The sequence below is a fragment of the Epinephelus fuscoguttatus genome, linkage group LG9 (assembly GCF_011397635.1).
Source record: "Epinephelus fuscoguttatus linkage group LG9, E.fuscoguttatus.final_Chr_v1".
NCBI classification, from domain to species: Eukaryota; Metazoa; Chordata; class Actinopteri; order Perciformes; family Serranidae; genus Epinephelus; species Epinephelus fuscoguttatus.
Window position 1 is genome coordinate 7,842,167 of NC_064760.1, and position 20,418 is coordinate 7,862,584.

At 44.6% G+C, this 20,418-nt stretch overlaps 1 protein-coding gene across 1 annotated transcript; it reads right to left on the reverse strand.

Annotated features, from left to right (window-relative positions):
- Positions 1–12,495: 12,495 nt before the first annotated feature.
- On the reverse strand, positions 12,496–16,635 carry spry1 (sprouty homolog 1, antagonist of FGF signaling (Drosophila)). Its single transcript, XM_049585435.1, has 2 exons — positions 15,929–16,635; positions 12,496–14,541 (listed from the first exon to the last, which is right to left on the reverse strand). The coding sequence occupies exon 2, from the start codon at positions 14,484–14,486 to the stop codon at positions 13,398–13,400; it is 1,089 nt and encodes a 362-aa protein (XP_049441392.1). The 5' UTR covers positions 14,487–14,541; positions 15,929–16,635; the 3' UTR covers positions 12,496–13,397.
- Between the last annotated feature and the right edge of the window lie 3,783 nt (positions 16,636–20,418).

Sequence of the window (20,418 nt, forward strand, 5' to 3'; positions counted from 1 at the left end):
CGTCCTCAGGTGGTTTTATTTGGATTAGCCTACATGTATGTGTCTTATATATGCAGACAAAAAACTTAAGGTGGGACCAAGTCATTGTTTTGCTAGTCACAAGTAAATCTCAAGTCTTTGCACTCAAGCCCCAAGTCAAGTCCAAAGTCCTAAACTTTAAGTTTCAACCCGCTCTCACTCCAAAGTTGTCGAAATCTGTACTTGGCCAGTGACTTGCTGCGTCAGACACCAACGTGAAAAGCCGTCCCTCAAGGTCGGCATGACACGCCGCCAGTTGCCGTTATAGTTTAACAGTGCCCGGTGGCATCAGGGGGAAACGCGGCAGGACAAGATTGAAAGTTAAGGCAGTGAGAGTCCAAGCAGGGCAGGCAGGAGAGGTGGTGAATGGGTCCAACAAACACGACTTTCACCTGGCAGAGGGGTGTTCCAGTCCCGTAAGATTCTAAAGCCAAACTCTGTTCTTTTTTCCAAAACCCAACCACGTGTGTGCAGTGCAACCAAAGTGTATTTTGAAAGAAGACAATGCACAGGCAGAACTTGACATGGCGTCCTAGAACGTCAACAACCAACACACCCAGGGTACCTTTCAAGACATATCTGGACGTGGAAAGTTCATGACCAAAGATCAATATGTGACGAGGTTGGAGTGAGATTGTGTTGTTAGTTTCGAGTCCTACACAAGTCATAATTCACTCTGTAACAATCATAATGCCAATATTAAATTTACAAAAAGCTAATGTTAGCTAAGCATCAGCCTGCTAACAATGTTAAAGGGTCAGTGTGTAAAATGGGTTGAAAACAGTGACATCAGTGGTCAGATTCTAGATTGCAGGGCTCACTCACTCACCCCTCCCGTTGGGTAAATGACGGTGGCCTCGTAGGGACAAAAAGCCTTGCGCACGAGTTTTTCAGGAGTAGGTCTATCTGGCGACGAGGTGAATATTTATTTAGAAATCTAAACCATGTTACGATATTGTAATGAATCCCTCACGAGCAGGAGACCAGAGGAGCGTTCGGGAAAAAGGCCAGTTTATTTGAGCACTCCAGAAACTCCGGTAACACTCCAGGGGGTAAAAGACTCCGTCCCAAACTCTGACTCTTCTAGCATAACAGACACACTTCATACACACATACTCGTTTACCAAACAGAGTGGGGACCCCCCCTCCCCTCTCTACTCAATCTCCGGCCCGCACACTGACTGACAGTGTAGCGAGTAAACAGAGCTCAGCTGTTTATTTAGCCTAGCGATATCTCCGGACTATAGTCGCTGCAATTGACGCGATTTTGAAGAGTTTCTTGTAGCAGACACAGACCCAGAGCCATACCTGTTTGAGCTGGAGCACACAGATGAGGAACTCCATGTGTTTGATACTGAGCGGGCGAGAAGAGAGGCTGAATGCACAGAATGGGATTCGGTTCTACTGCTATCATCGTTGGGGAGACATATCATCAGGAGGAAAAGCGCCACAGAGAGTGCATCACAAGGAGTGAAGTTGCGTCTTCTTTTCCTTGCAGATGACGGTTCAGGTTCATTCTCTCCTGTTGCGTGGTAAGTGTGGTCCATGCGCAAACTTTATAACTAAAAAAACTTTTCACTACTCTCCATCGACGAACTACTAACACTCTCTGCTGTTTCCTCCTCCTTCTTCCTTCCGCTGTCTTCGTTGGTTCATTTATACGTGCGAAACGCATTCTCTGGCTGGCTGGATTGTCCGCTCGGGCTGCCTTACATACATGGCGGCGCAAGATGGCGACCTCTCTAAAGCAAGGCCCTTGCTATAAATATATATATATATATATATATATATATATATATATATATATATGTAAAAGCATAATTATAAGGCTACGAAAACCAAACGAATTTTATTTTATAACGATTATACACTTGTATAAACATATTAATGGGTAGAATATTAAGATTCAGATTCAGATTGACAATAAACCATGCCAAATATTACACGCTGGCCCTAATATTAGCTTCAACCAACTGTTCTTTCTCTAACTTCAAACGTCGAATAAAGTTGGAAGTTGTTGCGCCTTCGTCTGTAATTCTCAAAGTTCAATGCATACTGCAATTCAGATTTTGTTGATCACCGCTTAGTTTTTGTACATGAACAAAAATGTCTTTCTTGTATTTTTTTTTCCAACTGGTGCCGAGTTATATAATGTTATTTCTTCATGGTTCTCTCCAGCAACTTGATTGGACTGGATCCACCAATGTGGATCTAGGGAAATAAATGTCGACTTGCTGGGAATTAATATTTTCAAAGTAAGGTCATTCAGGAAATGAAGGTTAATAAAACTGATTTGTGGCACACTTTTAGAATAACATACTTTTTAGTCAAAAGGCTCAAGTCCAAGTGGAAATCATCCCAGGTGACCAAAATGACCTGGCCCAGAATCAGCCTGAACTCGGCATGCCGGATGAAATTAGCGGGGTTCAGTTGCCCGACTCAGCTGAGACTCGGTATGAATGACATCCCAGAATCGGGCCAAATCAGCTGGCCTGGTTCTGGCTACCAACACTGCCATCACTGGGCTGTTATCAAAGATGACCTGGCCCAGCATCGGCCTGACCACGGCATGCCAGATGAAATTAGCCGGGCCGCATCAGGTTGCCTGACTCGGCTGTGACTCGGTATGAATGATGCCCCAGAATCTGTTGCAAGATTTGATCTTCATTCTTAACTCATCAAATTTGTGACTTGAGTCTGACTTGAGTGCAAGTCATGTGACTCAAGTCCACACCTCTGGGATTTGCAGTATGACTTATTGAGGTTTTAGACATGTTGTCTTTGTAATATGCAGTAAATAAAATATATTTTTCAGAAAAGATGTCATCTTAATTTTATGTTTACTGTGACATCTCCAAGTCACATCTCTTTGACACCGATCTTAAAAAAACTGATCCATGTCTACAGGTAGTAAACATGTTTTACATTTTCTACTTGAAGAAATAGGCTCATATGGCTCAAGTGTAAAATGCTGTTTAGTGAAAGGTAGAAAAGGAGAAGAAGTAGAAGAGGGAGCGACATGAGGTCAGCTCCTTTATGGAGGTAATCAGAGTTGTCTTCCTGTCTATTCTCCCCCTATTCACACAGCCTGGCCTTCATTCCCAAAGTGAAACTGGACACCAAGGTTTTTGTTATGGGTTTACAGCTCCAGAGGACAAGGAGACAAACAAGACGGTGCAGAGAAAAAAAAGGGCTGCTTTTCCCCTGGAGTTGTAGCACTGCTGTAAAACTGACACTAAAGTTAGAAAAACAGTTTACATAAAAAGTAAGACATGACTCCGTGTTGTGTCTTTGATCGAGATAGTGGTTTGATTGCTGTGTCTTGTGTTGAAACTAATTAAACTAGTTTGTGAGGTTATACAATTGACAAGTGCAACCGCAGCGGAAAAAGAGCCAAAGTTGTGGGCAGATGTCATGTCTCCAGTCGGGAAACTACTGAATTTGTACCCGGGGGGATTGTAATGTTTGAAACGGTCTGTGCACTTCTACAGCTCGTCAGTGAAATATCATCAATGTGATTTAAAGCAGAGAAAGAGTTTGACACATTATTCTGACTGTAAATCACTCAGGTTCAGGGAATCAGCTAAAAGCCTGAATTATAAAATACTGTGAATGAGAGCAGATAACCAGGCGTGATGCATACCCACCAGAATCTGATTACTTACCCATTTTTATGGATAAAATACACATTTAAGACTCCTAGTTTGATCCCCATTGTTACTAATTATGTTATAAGCCCATTTTAAACAGGAATTGCCCAATCAGTCTTGTTTCAGCATTGGCAGTATAAAAACAAAATCGGGGAGTGCAGGAAAATGCCACCTGCCTACTTTTGTTTATACAGAATACACCTTTTTCGGGGCAATGGGGGGCGTGAGCAAGTAACAAAACGTGTAGCTCAGCGTGTGACGTAAACAGTGACGTGGGAGGGAGGCTGCAGCTGGTCAGTCCTTCGGCGATTCTCTCATAAGTCGGCCCATCCTTCACCGTCCCCGTCATCTGACGGTTAATGGCCTCTTCGTTTGTGAGGGCAAGGAGGGCGCGCAATTCCTTGTCTCCCCAGTTGCTCATCTTTACAGTGTCTGTCAGGTTTGCGTTTCCCTCTTGCTACTAGCTGCTCGCTAATTCCTGCTATCAGCTGTTTCCTGTTTATCCACCACCAGTGGATCGCACATGCGGTGTCATCAACAGCTCCTCCCACAAGTCATTAACAGCCCCTCCCGTGGTGGAAGGCTGCCTCTGTCCTTTCAAACTAAAAGAGTTCTGCCAATATGTCTACCCTACGAGGCGGAAAATTGGGGACCTCGGATCAACATACCAAACCGGCTCTGTGTGTCTAAACGCTCGCAGCTTGCTGGCAAAACAGCCCAACATTCGCAGAATATCTGGCAGTGTAAAAGGGGCTATAGTGTCTTTTTACTCTTAAAGGAGCTCTATGTGACATTCAGAGTACATCAGTGATTTAGAGTCTGTGCCGGGATTGCCTGCACACGGCTCTCAACATGTTGGTGGCTGAGCCAGTGGCTACCAGCGAATGGTGCTAACAATGCAAACAATGCTAAGAACCAGTAGGGTAAAGCTGCAGGAAAGGATGCTGCAGTTTCATGGCCGCAGTTCTAGGATCCTAGCTTCTTGCCACAGCGCCACCTACCAAATTGGACAACTAACCGCATTTCAATTTCAGATGACAGACAACAAACACGTGTGAGTATTGAAAGTGAATAAAGTTTTATTTGTTTAATGTTAAAAGCAAGTCAGTTGTCATGAACTGGACCGGAAAGTTAACCTCTGCTTGATGAAGTGTGCAATACGTTTACGTAACGTGAGCAAAGTATGATAAGCTTGTGATAGTTTGTTTAGCTACATGGGCGTTGTTGGCAAGACCTCCTTATTTAGGGGCCTTTAGCATTAGTCACTCTTTGTAGCGTATTAATTTATCACTTTGCAGCGTTAGTGTGTCACCTGTCAAGTATTTGCAGCTTGTATGAAGGTCCCGTACAAATAAAGTTTTGCAACAATTTAAGGTATGTGTGACGTGGGTTTTTAAGAAACAGCACAGTTGCCAGGATAAAATGTTGGCACTGTACATTTCTGCAAACCACAGCTATGTCAGATTTTTATGTCTCATATCATTTCAGTATCTCTTTTTTAAAGGTTTTTTTGGCCTTTATTTGATAGGACAGTTTTAGGGTGAAGGCAGAGAAAGGGGGGATGAGATGCAGCAAAGGGCCACAACTTGAACTGGCAGGAAATAGGCTCTGTACATGAGCCATCTGCTCTACCAGGTGAGCTACTTAGCACCCCCATTTTAGTATTTCTAAAGTGATGTAGTATATGAGCTGACTTTGTCATCTGGAGGTGGATGGTGTGTCACCTAGATGGGACGCCTGCCAACTGTGGGTGTCTTTTAATTATTTGTTGCAGTCTTTCCATCAGAGAGAGTGCCATGAAAAGCGGTTGTTTGATGCCCAGACATCACTGCTTTTCCAGCCATTATTGTGCCACCAAAATTGGGTAATTTAACCCCAAACGTGATCTTTTCCGAACCATAACTTTGTGGTTTTTTTTGTGCCTTAGCCTAACCACATTAACCACAGCATTGTTGAACCTAAAGAAACGTGAAGCTTCATTGTATCTGCCACGTGATAACGTAACATATCCATGGTTTGCAGAAATGTACAATGCCAACGTCATCGTGACGGGGGTGTAAGGGAACATGAAACCCTCCCTGAAAATATTTTAGGGAGGTTTAGAGGGCAAAAAGCTTTAATCTAAGAACTCTGGTTACATAAGAAGTGACCTCATGGTCTTCAAGAGAAATCATCACTAAAACTTTGATAAGCTGATCGTAAACAGACAGGTTCAAATTATGTTTTTCTTCAGATGAGTACCCTAATGTTGGGCCTGAACCTGGACGAAAACAAAACATATAAAAAGGTAAAATTTGGAATCCGATCTCTCGGATGAGATGTGGATATTTGAAGGGAATGTGAGTCTTTAACAGGATCTAAACCAGCCTGATCTAAAACTTAGCAAAGGCCAAATATCCTGGCAAGCCCACCTGTTGGTCGACCACACAGCATTCAAAGGTCCTGATAGTGTAGGAGACTAAAGCCTATCTGTATGTGTCTGGGGAGGCTCTTGAAGGTGGTGGGGGGGGTCACCAGGAAAGGAAGAAGGAGGGCCTGGAGGGTCGAAGGGTGAGCATACCTGCAACTGGCAGGTTAACCATCATACTGGGGATGGGATGGAGGCTTTGCTGGGGGAAGGGGAGGGGGAGGGTGGGTTGCAACTTCCACCCGGTGACTGGCTGACTGATGGAAAAAAAAAGAAAGTCCCTCATGACCCCCACCCTGTTGCCCCCCAGCCGAGAAGAGCCGGACGGGACTAAAGCCCCCCATTGTTGTCCCCTCACACAGGATCACCAAGGCCCCGGCAGCAAGAGAGGGACGGGGGGTTGGAAAAAGGATGGGGCCGGTGTGGGAGGGGGGTGAATATGGTGTGTGTGAGTGTGTGTGTGTGAAGGGGGGGGTCAGCCCGCCAGCTCAAACACAATCGTGTGATAGGACTTGGCCCTATCTAATCAAGGGCAGGAGGTCACTTCCGAACAACTGGGCAATAAAAGATTATTTCTGGCCACATAACAGAGGAGCCGTTGGAGGGGGGGAGGGGGAAGAAAGAGAGAGGGAGGGAGGGAGGGAGGGAAGGAGACAGCAGAGGGGGGAAGGGTGGCTGTCTGTGAGGAGAGGAAGTGAATTGAAAAAAGCCAGCAGACGGGAACCATCTGTCTGGATGCATAGTCTAATCTCAAAAAAAAAAGAAAAAAAAAGAGGGAACGAAGGGGGAGGATCAAGAAAGAGCTTCCTCGTCTTCCTCGCAAACAAACACACATTAATCCATCTATCAACTGATCAATCTATCATTCCTGCTATCTATCTAATGTGCATATGTGATGCTTTGTGTTGTCCTTGGTTGAGATATCAAAGGGGTAATCAGAACAAAAGTGGTTGTAGGGGGCCTGGAATGCAGCAGCAAACACACAAAACTGTCCCCTGAGGCTGCTCAGAGAGGAACAAGGACGTGATCTTGTCAGGGTTAGGCTATGTGAGAAAAAGTTAAAGCAGCTCCGCAGTGTGTGTCAGAAGTGTTCTTCAACGTCAAGGCTCCTTGTGGACTGTTCAGAGAAGCTTTTAAAATTCGAGGAGGTGATTTTTATGTAAGGCAGGCTCTGGTTCTTGTCATTCTCTTGTGTTGTCATTTTGAAATATCCCCCACTATAAACTTCAGTCTTTTGGTATCTCTTGACCTGTTCTGAGCATACTGGAGGATCAACTCTAACGACGCTTGACAACTGTCTGTTTCCAGCAACAGTCTCCAGTAAGAGCAACACTGAGACAAACACCCCGCTGATTTAATTAGCAAGCAGAATACAAAATCACAAGCTAGTCTGTTGAGGCCTGTGAGAGCTGGCAAAGGCTTTTTGCGCTAACTTTGCAGGAAGGAAGAGACACGTTGAATACTGATGGGTCAGTCGTGCTGATGAAATAGGAGCCATTGATCAAGAGCAAATCTCGTCTGCAGTTAAAATAACGCCCGGGACATTAATTACAAAAGGGGCTGACTGAATGATTGCAAAGGGTTGGGTGTTGTATTGATCCGCAGGCCTCCTTCTCATCATCATCATCATTCCCTCCAACTGGCCTTTGTCTATAAAACGGCAGACAAAGACAAGAGACAGGAAGGGGGCTTAAGAAGAATGTGGTATCAGATAGCTGGCAATGCTGCAGCAGGTTTGGAGGCAGGGTGTGAAAGTTTTACACCACAGTTCCTGTGGGTGGGCGTGTGTACCCAGGAGCAAATGCTTAAGAGGCTCAGGCCCCAATGAAACACCTCCATCTTGAATGGCCCTCGACACCTGATAAAACACAGGGTCGTCCCTGCAGGCCCTTTATGGCTCCTGAGGAGGAAAGAAGCCGCTAAATGACTGCGTGTCCACTGACACACCTTCTCGTCTGACTAACAGAAAGCAGCCTGCAGCAGCTAAGTGTAGTTTTCTGCAGCACACATTCATCCAGTGTACAAAGAAATTGTCTTTCTGAGCTGATGTGATTTGTTTTTGAGGTGTTGATCACCAAAATTTCTGACGTCACATAGATACAAGTTTTATTTTAAGCCCTGTTTCCACCGAACCCTTTCAGTATGGTACCTTTGGAACCAAAAGTAACCCTTCAGACATGGTACCTAGACCCTCGGTCTGTTTAGCGTGTCCACCGCAAACAGAACCCTTAAATGTGGGCGGAGTTGTTGTCACTCACTGCTCCGTCCAGCATCCACTGTATTTCGTCATCACCGGTGACACAAAAGAAAGTCTGCTCCTCGTCAATCCTCCACAGAATGAGGGTGCACACCGACATTTTCAGAACTAAATAACTCTGGAGAAAGATATTTCAGTGTTGATTCCCAGGTTGTCACACACTCAATCAAATATCTTTCTCCAGAGTTCCACAGAGCACCTTTAAATAATAAGAGAGAGAGGAAACAGAAACAGAAAGTTAATCTGTATTGGTAGGGAATGATCTAATCTTTCAGGACATCCCTTCATGAGATTTTCTAGATCTCCTTAAACCAGTCCTGCACCGCTGTAGAAGTCAAGCAGAGGAGCTGTAGTTACAATCATGTGTGCGTCCTTCGATTGATGGCTACTTGGAACTCTGAGAGCCGCAAAATCTGTTGGCCTTTTCCGCTGTCGAGCCAGAAGCAGTCTTTATAATATCATCTCTGTTGGGTGAAAATATCACATCTCCGAGTTCACGTTTTAAGTTAAATTGAAGGATTACATGTTCCTCTGTGGGTTGAGAAAATCCTCCAAACCAAACCCTTTCAAAACCTGTTATATAAACTCTGAAGCGCACGGTGGTCGAGGCAAACACAAGGCGGCTTTTCTTATTTACGCAGATGTTTACACTTTGGATACACAAGGTTTTTAGTATTCTGTATTTTTCAAGTATTTTGGACATTATAGCCGTGACTTTATCAGGACCTGTGCTCAGATGTTTTATGGCTATCTATTTTTTTTTCCAATGTCATTTTAATCCTGCCAAAGCTGAGTGTGTATGTTGGAGCAGTTTCTAAACACATCCACTCTCACATGTCGCTCCAGCGCGCCGAGATCATCCATAAACTGAATATCTGAGGAGATAACTTCCATAAACTTTGGTCATCACGCTGAAGTCCAAAAAAGCCGCCTTCCTCTCCAAAATCCACCACCCCCACGTTTCCCCTGATTGCTAATTTCTATTTATATGCCATGAGGGGAAATAATGAAAACCAGATGAGGAGGCGGAGGAAAGCTGAGGCAGGCCTTTTGGTGATGAATGCTGTGGAGGAGGATGACTGTTTATAGAGTATCCTGCTCCATCGCGGCCGTGCCGGCAGTGGTGCCCTGGCTAAGAAAAGGACTGCCCCGGTAGGATGTGTGGGTTGGAGGTTCCACCATGACTCACTTGGTAGTCATGCGTGTTTGCACTTGTATGGCCCCAAAAAACCCAAAGCTGCAGCGAGGGACCCGCCAAGCCTGACAACTCTAAATAGCATTACGTGGGTGTGTGGAGCAGCTAAATTTACTCTGAAACAAGTGCAAAGAGAAGAAGGAGTAGGAGGAGGAGGAGGGTTATGACCATTTATACCATTTAATTACTTAATACTGACTCAGATTTCACTGAGTAGTCCCATGATGAGTAACATGTGACGCAGTTACAGTGCAGTTCACGTGGCAGGGTGACCGAAAAGTTACTACACACAAGTTACTACACTTAAGATGTTATTTTAGACACTTTCGCCGATTAGATCAGAGATTTAGGAGACATGTTAAGGACTTAGCAGAGCCAAGTTCTGGAAATGGTGGGAGTAGGATCTGTTTCCTTATTTGGCTTAGGCTGGAGTAAACACTGTCTTCCTGTTCACCACCTCCTAAATACAGTTTAGATCTCTTCCTCCCCCCTCCTCATCCGTACAGGGGAACTATAGTGAAACCTGAAAAAAGGCCTCCTATTGTTTGCTATCATCCAGGAGCCAGGAGCAAATGGGGCTCGGATTGCAGCTCTGAAAGGTAACAGGAAATTGACAAATCGCTAATCCACTCTTAACTATTCAGGGCAACAAAAGGTACATTCCACCAAAAAGGGAAAGAAAAGCACATTAAGTACAGAAGGCCCATTTGGAGGGACGCTTCATTTAATGCAAGCTGCTGACAAACTGGAATAAGGCTGCATGCTAGTCGGTCTCAGTGAAAGCCTGCTCAGCTAAATGACAAAGGCAACAAGATACTTCCTTTGTGCTATTGTTTACAGTTCGCTTCTCATCTGTGAAAAGTTTAAAGGTCCCATATTGTTTCATGTTTTTTTTTTTAATATAAAAATACTGTGAAAGGCTGAAAATGTTCATCCCACAGAGAAATGCACACAGTCATGTTCACAAACTGCGCCTTTCAGCGTGCTGTCAGGATGCCCTTGAAGTTGTGATGTCACAATTTTACTGCCTCTACGGTGCCGTTACAGTCACTCCCCAGCTGCAGTGATGGTGCAAAGACGCCATGGGTGCAGACGTGAAAGACCCGGAAACGCTGACCAACAGAGCAGACTGTGCTTTTTTTTAGGAAGGGGGCTTAAAGAAACAGACAGGGTTAGGATATATTCAGGCAGCAGTATGAGAAAAATTACGTGTTTTTTGACTAGTAAAACATGTAAACAAGTTCTAGTAGAAACCTTAAATACAAGTATGAACCTGGAAATGAGCATAATGTGGGACCTTTAAAGTTTTGATATAAAAAGTCACTGCTGCTGCAAAGACGCCATGAGTGCAGATGTGAAAGACCAGGAAATGCTGATCAATCAGAGCAGACTGGGCTTTTACAGGAAGGGAACTTAAAGAGACAGGTGCTAAAATGGAGCGTTTCAGACAGAGGGTGAATACAGGTATATTCAGACAGTCAGTATAAGAAAAATGATGTGTTTTTTGAGCATTGAAGCATGTAAACATGAAATCCAAATACTAGTATGAACCTGACAGTGAGCGTAATGTGGGACCTTTAAAGCTTCAATAATATAAAAAGTCAGGTTTTATATTACTATTTTTACTATCTAACAGTAGAAACTGCTGCTATAGTGCCGTTACATTAATTTCCCAGATGTAATGACGAGCAGATTGGGCTTTTTGGAGCGTTTCAGACAGAGAATGAGTACAGGGATGTTTGGGCAGGCAGAGTGAGAAAAATTAAGTGTTTTTTGACCATTAAAGCATGTAAACATGTTCTAGTGGAAACCCAAAGTACAACTGTGAACCTGAAAATGAGAATAATACGGGACCTTTAAACCGAACCTTTTACTCCTCAGAGCTGCTGCAGCTTTTTTCTGTGGAGTTCTTATATTAAATCAAGAGGTTCATATTCCCGTTCAGCACAACTCTGAATCCAAAGATCCCAGGCCTGTTGAACACAGCACCTGAGGGCACCAGCGTCACATGTAGCTGATTATAGACACGGTTGTGTTGTTTTCTTGCCAACGCTGCAGTTTTCCAAACCTAAGCCACAGTATATTTTTTTCCTTTGTCCCAGAGAAATTCCTGGTCACAGTTTGTGTTTCCCCAACTGTTGGCATTTCTGGCTGACCAACCAACTTTCAAAGTGATGATCTCATCCCCTGGGGGCCCGGAGGTGGAAGGGGGGAGTGGGTGTCAGTGGGGTTGGGGGTAGGAGGGGAGGGAGGGGGGTCAGCGGACTTCCCAAGTGATAAATTCACTGACAAAAAGAGGCGGCCAAATGGGGGAGTGTGGGTCGGGGTGGGGGCTGAGATTTGCCCCTGTCGTTGCCTTTAGTGCAGGAACCACGCCATAAAAGCCCAGCATTGATAGCCCCGGTTTATTATCTTTGAACAGGTGGCCCGGCTACTCGTAATGGTCGCTCTCATTTCTCAAGGCTCACACTGTTGCGCTCCACAATATGGAGACCATTTGGGAGTTTGGGAACATCCCGATCTAGCCGCATTAAAGCCCAGGGAGTAAACTACAGTGCATAGTTTTGTGGTGACTTGTTGGCTGGTGAGTGGAGTGGGGGGGTTTAGAAGGAGAGTTACTTCCTGCGAGCATAACTCATGGAAACGTGGAAGCTCTGTTGATGCTAGCAGCTTCGGGGCTAATCGTGTCAATGACCTGTATTGTTTAGCTTTCAAGGTTACCGAGGAGAATCGCAGCAAAGAAGCCCTCCAAGAATGTAAACAGTCACATTTCGAGCTACAAGCTGTTTCTACTCACTGCTGATTTTTTTTTTTTTCACCAGGAATTCCACACCCAGCGTGAACACACATGCACACACACAGAAAACAGTGATTTGCTGTTCGCCAATCAGCTCAAACAACAACAACTTAAAATCAGCCACCAGTCAGGCCGCTTACTGTTTCTCAATCAAGACACCAGACAGCGCTGTTTTTCATTAATTAATATATTTTCTGCATTAAAGTTAACATAGTTTTCTTTTGTGCCACCCTTTAATTTTTCAGTAAGTATTTGATATTTTGTTATATTCAGACATGAGTAAATTTAAGACTGTCTCTTGCAATAAATATCATAAAATAATAGAGCTTCACATAATAAATATTTTTTACAACAAAAAATGTTTTAACAGACATTTTTTCTTTTTAAAAAATAGCCAGAATTCCTCTTATGGATTTTGAGCATACAATTTACACAAAAATAAAGAAAAAAAATAAAACAATGGGAGAATGCCACAGAATGTGTATGAAGAGTTCAGATGGGTGGTAGGAGAGAAACATATCCAAGTGGAGGAAAAAAAAATACTATGAGATGGATGTGCTTTCGTTAATGCAACATGAGCATAGGAACCACGGTTTTAGTGTGGCAGCAACCAATAAATTCAAACATACCTGCTTGCTATGAATACCAGGTAACAGCTACATAATTGCCCTATAGTAGATCGTCCTTCACAGATTTGGTGAGAGGCAGCTCCCGCCGGGCGCACAGACCCGGAGGAAACTGCCTACCTAAAACGGAAGAAAAACTTTTTTCATATGTATAAAAAAAATAGTGTTAATGAGGAGCTGAGGATAGACATAGAAACAGTTAAGGCAAACACTGGTCTGTAAAAACATGGTCCTGATCCAGAGAAAATAAAAATAATTGAGTGGTTTTCGTTACTCCTTTGCTTAGCTCCTTAGGTTTCCGCAGCGAGGAGGGGGAGGCTGGTGGGAGGTGCTTAGAATGTTTGATAAACATTAATTTGTGACTATCATCATCATTATCATTGTCATCATAAGATCCACATCAAGAGTCTCCCGCGCACACGCAATCACAAACACACACAGGGGCGATCAGGAAGGTTTCTCCTGGCTCTGTGGGGCCCAGCTCTCCAGTTTGCAATAGACAGTGTTGGAGTTCTTGCAGCGACAGCCGGGCCTGTTAACCCGGTCGTAGCAGCCCTGGCACGCCTTCAGACACCCCTTGACAGGTGGGTAGCATAGCAGACAGGGGAAGAGTACCGACATTAATCCCATGCACAGGAAACGAGAGCAGCAGTGGGAGCGTGACAGCGAGCAGGGGTGGTCAGCACAAGAGTCCCCCTCATCGTCATTGGAGCAGTGGTAGAAGATGCCCTTAACCAGGCACATGCATGTGCCGTGCTCCAGCGCGCTCTCAGCAGAGCAGAGGCACTGGCCATTGCACGCCAGACATGAAGGCAGGCTCCTGGGAGCCGTACAGTCACTGCACTTGCACTTCCCACAGCGCTCACAGATGAACTGGTGCCCAGCAGCAGCCACCACCCCGTTGCCAGAGCTAGAAAAGTCTGATTTCCCTTTGCCCTGCGGCTTGAGTGGAGCCTCTAGTGGAGGCTGGTGGAAGTGAGGTCCCTGCTGGGGCTGTAAAAGGGCCTTGGGCTTGGGCTGAGTCCGAACAGGCCGCTCCGCTCTGTGGTGGTGCTGTAAGCTCATGCCGGGCCTGGTGGGGGGCGAGCGTGCCAAGAGTCCCTGTTCAGAGGAGGCGCTGCTGTTGCTCCCTGAACTGGCGGCACTTCCTGTGCTAGTGGAGCGGCTGAGCCCCGGCGCCCGGGACCCACCATACTGCTGTCCCCCTGCCACAACCACCACGCCGCCCCCGACGTGATGGTGGTGACCTGATGGCCGGTGCTCATAATTGTTGTTCACATTGACGAGGATGACCTCGTGAGTCCTCTCCTGCTTGTCTTGGGGCCTGGGGGCCATGCGAGGCGCAGGGGGCCTCCGTACCACCGAGGGCCCCTCGGTGTACTCGTTGTTGGAGCGGATGGCCTTGATTTGGTCCAGGGAGAGAATGGCGGCATGCTGGAGCTCCCGCTCGTAATCCGACCTCTGCCGGCTCTCTAGGGAAGGCTGCTGGATCACCACTAATGAACCGCCGGGGCCATGTTGACTTTGGAGCTCCATCTGGGGGGATCACCACTTCCGACATTCACCGTGGACTTGGCATGCATCGGAAAACCTGCCAGAGGGGGGAAGAGAGGCCGGGGAGAGACAAAGGAGAAGCAGGGAGGGAGGGGACATCATCAGACAGAGCCAAAACATGGCATAACAGGCAAACACACTGTCCTGATGGAAGAGGGCTTAACATGGACACTTCAGACTCAAAGCCAAGTGGAGCCCAGTCAGCACCTCACAACATCATATCTACACTGCAGCAGCACAACATCTACTGTTATTTAAAGAGAAGAAGCAAAGTAGGAGTATTTAAAGGTGAATTATAAGTGAAGCCAGACAGAGTGTTTTCCTCCTGTCAATATGACAATATGTCACTTTTGATCCCGCTAAGTGAGCCAACCCGGGGGTAAAAAAAAAAAGAAAAAAAAAGTTGACTATTAACAAGACTTTTTGTACCTTCCTCCCCAACGCGCACACATCTAAACTTCAGCAGGCCCTACAAATACTTCCCCTCCTCATTTACATTTGTATGACTAGTTAACATTTAAATGCACCGCGGCGACGAAATGAGGACGCGATCCAAGGGAACTAAATGAGCTGCCTCACTTAGTATTCTATTACTACACCAAAAAGGATTTCAGGGAAATGGGGACAAAAGTAGAGCTAAAAAAAAAAAGAAAAAAAAAAAGGTCAGACCAAGTTCCGACAAAATACAGACCTGAAGTTGGATTAAAACTTCACCTCGCGCTGCAGCGAGACGCGATTTTTTTACGTTTATTTGACGCAGATAATTTGTCTAATGCGCTTGTTTGTGCCATAAACACCATCAGGAATTTGGTTATGAAGCAACGCCGACCTGCACGAGGCCCCGTGAGACACACATTGAACCTCACAGGACGAAACGCTGCAGCCAAACTGATTGATTTTTGTCTTTTGCGCTGCGCAAACAAACAAACTTATTATTTTTTTTAATAATCTGTGCGTCAAAGCGCGCACTGTAAACAGGATTATCTGCACTGAGCGCGTTCAAAGCAGGAGACGTCGTGCGCAGTAATAAAGGCAGGATCCTATAAAACACACAGAGCCGCAGATCAAGAGACATTAAGAGGACGCATCCAAATAGACGGGGAAAAACTTATGAATGAAAACAACCGCCGTGGGGGGAAGGGTGTTTGTTACAGCACAGCCACGGAAGGACGCAGGGCATGGGGATCCATCAACTTCATCAGCTAATCGCGTTTAATTTAACCCACAGCGGGTGTTTTTATCTGTGCCAAATTATATAGAAAGCACACGGAGAGAGTTTGGATGTGTGCACCAGTGTTGCAAAACATTAAATCGCTCCGGCGGCGCAGATTGAGTCGCTCCGTGCGCTACTATCGCGGAATAAATGCGGTAAAAGCAACATAATAAGAGCAAAACATGCGTAAAATAGTGCTGGAGATACATACCTATATGCAACCATCCATAACGTCGAATCCATCAACCGTGTAGCCTACCAAAACTCCATCCAAAAAGGAAGGGGCAATGTCCAAACGTAGACTAGGAGGTCTGATGCATAACATTCACAGCCTGTTAATCCAAGTGCGAGTGTATCCCTTTGCGTTATTCCCTTTTTCTCGGTGGGTTCAGCAGAGGAGTCCACAGCGCGGGTTACGCATGCATTCGTCCCGGGGTAACACAAAGTAAATCCACGGTGGAGCTCTGATGGAGGAGGGAAGGAAGGCAACCCGGAGAACTGCTGCGCACTTGGGAGGCCGATCTTTAGGGCAACCTAGATACAGAAGAAGTCCCGCAGGGGTTGGTGTGAAAATAAAATAAAAAAAAACAGCGTAAAGAAAAAAGAAGAGGTGTCGCAGGGATGAGATCAAGCAGCTTATATCCAAGACTGTGTCCTCTTCGCGGACGCACGGAGAGTTCGGCTGGCACTTATTGTTGCGGGGAGTCTGCGCTCGCTGAAAAAGCGTCGTCGGGCTCGCAGACAGCGGCGGTGCGCTCTCTCCAGCTCTGCGGGCCTGTTCAGCACTGAATGAATGGGAACGCAGGGCTCAATGTTTGCTCGACAAGCCAACTCCCATTGGCCATTCACTCCACTGAAAAAGGATACATCGCATCCGCTCCTGATTCATTGGGCAGATGTGGAAGGCCGGGCGATAGAGATGTGTGCACTAGTTAAGGTGGACCGGGGTTTTTATTTTGCCTTGGCTCAATGAGGGGGCTCAGGGAAGAAAAAACACTACTAGTTTCCGTTCTTGTGGGTTATGAATAATGATGTGAATAAGGTTAATGTGACTAATAGTGATGTAATAAACGAGCCGGTTATTTATATTCTTGCTGATTTGTCATTTTTGGGACCCAGGCTTCTGACATGAAGAAGAAAAGACACTTTTTGTACTTTTACATTCTGTTGAAGCACTTTTGTCTTTGCTTCTCAGTGTTGGCCCCCATTTAAAGCACATTACTACCACTGTTACACTGATAACATAAAGGCAGTTTGATGGTTTTTGGTGGTCACAGGGGCTCTCATATGTTTAAGATAGAACAAAAAGTAACTGATAAACTAACAAAATGATTCGAAGTGAAGCACTGGGGTGAGAAAAGGGGTGAATATGTTTAAATCAGGGTTCACAGACCTTTTTGTAAACATGGTAAGTTACCATAATGACCAGTGTTTGACAAATGCTTGTATTATATGTAATATAACTAAACATTTATCATATACACAGCAGCAGATCTCACTATAAGAGACATAGGCACCAAAACAGACCCCAAAAATGTGGTATGTATTTATTTATTTATGTATTCATAATATGTTTGATATTTAGAAAAAGAGAAATGGAGGAGTGGAGTGTATATGGAGAGCATTAGAGTAAGAAAAAGCCGTCCAGAGCGCAGTGCAAAACAAGAAAATGACAAAGTTGCACACACCATATTTCCATATTTTGCTATTGTTTGTTGTTTATTAAGATAAGATAATCCCTTTTTTGTTCCACAGTGGGAAGCTAGTATTTTTTATTTTTATTTATATTTAGCTAATTTTCATCTGTAGTCCCTTACAGCAGCAGTGGGTCAGTACAAAGCAATATATATACATATAAATGTACGTGAAATAAGAAAACTGTACATAAGCAAAGAGCGATATAATCATAATAATCACTGTATGGTGACCTTGGGTGTTTTGAAAGGCGTCTTTTCAATAAAATGTATTATTGTATTATTTATTAACAAGGAAGCATCAGAAAGAAGCAGAATATAATAAAGAGATGGACTGAGTAGCTGTTTTTTTTTTTTTATTATTGACTGATGGAAGTATAGATATCGCACAGTTTAACAATACTGATATTGCACCTGAGTAAAAATTAACAGCAACATATAATAATAAGAAGCAGAGTGTAGATATTTCACAGGTATTATTATTATTGTTTATTAGCTGAGTTGTTTGTGTGTTGATTTCTCATTAGCACTTGTTCTTGTTAGTATTAAATACAAAAAATAAAAGGATAATGAACATAAAGATAATAATAGTGATTTTTATGGGGGCCCCAGGGCAGTGAACACGCTAGGTCCGGCCCTGCGCACATAATTAAAATGCTTTATAATCAAAGGTCTGAGGACCTTCAAGGGTCTTTAACAAGATTTGGCATTTCTAGTCAGAGTTAATCATCCCTGTGGTATTTAGCACTGCATAATCCCCCCCCCCCCCCCCACACACACACACACATGTTAACGTGTTGTTACAATCTTAAAAGTTAATCAAAGTTAACCTGGACTCCATTAAAAGCCCCCCCGCTGGTGCTGGAACCACAGTTTGGAGCCCACTGTCTGCACCTCAGCTCTGCACAGACAACTGTGTGGTTTTTAATAGACAATTCAGGGAGGAAACATCAACAGGATGTCTCTGCTCGCCCGAGTGTTCCCATTACGCATGCACGTCTGTCATGAGAGGAAACACAATGTGTCACGATGAGCCTGCAGCTCGCTCAGCTCCCTGATATGGACATGTTCCCATCATTTGGACACTTTCATGGCTCGGGGTTTTTTGGCTGTAGGGGGAGGTGGAGGTGGTGGTGGTTGAGGGGGGTGTTTAGTCCAGGACCACCTTAAGAGCAGAGCAGCCCTGCAGCCAGGGGAAAGACTCCCCCCTCGCTGCTGCCCCCCTCCCCCTCCTCTCTGTTCCTGACTGTCTGGTTTGATTGGTGTCGCGGATGCGCTACATCCGGATCCATGAGAAAAGGAAGTTCAATACAAAGTCAATTTATCCTATTCAAATGGAAAAATCAATAGCTGAATGACCTCCTGTGCCATTTCGGGTCAGCACATGCTTAAAAAAGAGCAGGAGCAGCCGTGCCACAGTCAACGCGCTGCTAGAAAGACTTTGTGGCGCAGTAACGACTCAGTTTTTTCTCTCTCAGGCTGGATGTTAAAATTCAGCTTCTTGGTGATAAAGCAAATCCTGGTAGACCGACAGATGGCCGCCTGGATCCCTGCTCTTAGTGGTCGGAAGTGCGGACGGAAATCTCACGATTACAGCAATTAGCTGATTTTCCATGGATGGATGTGATGAATATACCAGCCGGGGCTGTTTTTCTCCCTGTGGATATACAGCAGGGCTTCAGCAACCATCAGGGGTCCTTGAAGGGGGTCCAGGAGGTCCCCACAGAAAGTCTCATTCCACTATGTAACAGCAGACATGCTGGTGCAGAGGGACACGTGTAATATTCTGATTAAAGTGATCATGTTCTCCAGAATTAACCAGTTAAATCATGTTTTACCAGCCGAGGATTTATTGCTGTCAGGTCAGATATGGGCCTCAAGTGTCTGTGCAGTTCAACAAAATCACACATGGAGCATGGTTTTATTTTTTAAAGAGGTACTGATATTTAATCTCACGTCACAGAGCAGAGGCGGAGTGGAGGGTGGCTTCAGGGGGGCCAGGCCCAAAATGCTTTCTTTTTTTTTCAAAAGTCCCAAATTTTGTAGTTTTTTTTCTCCCTCTTTTTTCATGATGAAAGTTTGTAGTGGTTTGAATGGCTCCGTAGATGGTATACATATATTATTTTCTGGGCATTCAAGAATATAAGGCACATAGTTTTTTATAATGTGGAGATAGACTCCAGTTTGTAAATAAAAATGAACAAATGCGTTTAAAAGGAAAGAGAAGAAAACAAACTGACAAAACATGTCACACACGTGTCCTCATGCATCACTCTACAGGGTCACATAATCACAGAGGAAGTTCATATTTATGTCGGCTTATCCTCCATTTTGATATGAGTCCATAACTGGTCCCAACGATCGCCATTCATTCTACTGAGCATACATTCACAAGATGCTATTTCCACCATTGCATGGACCCATTCTTTCACTCCGGGGTCTTTGTTGTCTTCCAGTGTCTTAGAATAACTCAACAAACAGCCCCACAATAATAACAGAAAATGCCCACTTGGACACGTTTGGTATTTGTGACCGATCCCACAGTAAACATAACTTTGGACTTAAAAGAATTTCTGAAGTAAACCACCAAGTTTAACATTTCTAATACTCTAATCCAGAGTACAGTGCAGGAAAGTTCTATCAACAGCTATTGTTATTTAACACCTCCATTCTGGAGTCGTAACAGGGCACTTCTAGGTTTTTAAAATACCTTAAACTTTACGTGATTCAGATGTATATATATGTACCCATGATAATCCCTTTGCTGGTGCGATGCAATAACGTGCTGCCACAAAATACCGTCCGTCTCCATCCAGGCAGCGCTCGAACATCGTTACATATGTAGTTGGTACCGTTTACAAGAAAGTAAAGAGATATAAAAAAGAAGTAGAAGAAGCCTCCATGCTGCTTTCTGCTTTTTACTAACCTGTTTTCTGTTTTCCGTGTACACAGCTCCAATCTAATGGCAATAGGAAGCAGTCTATCACCTACTTTAACAGGTTTTCCC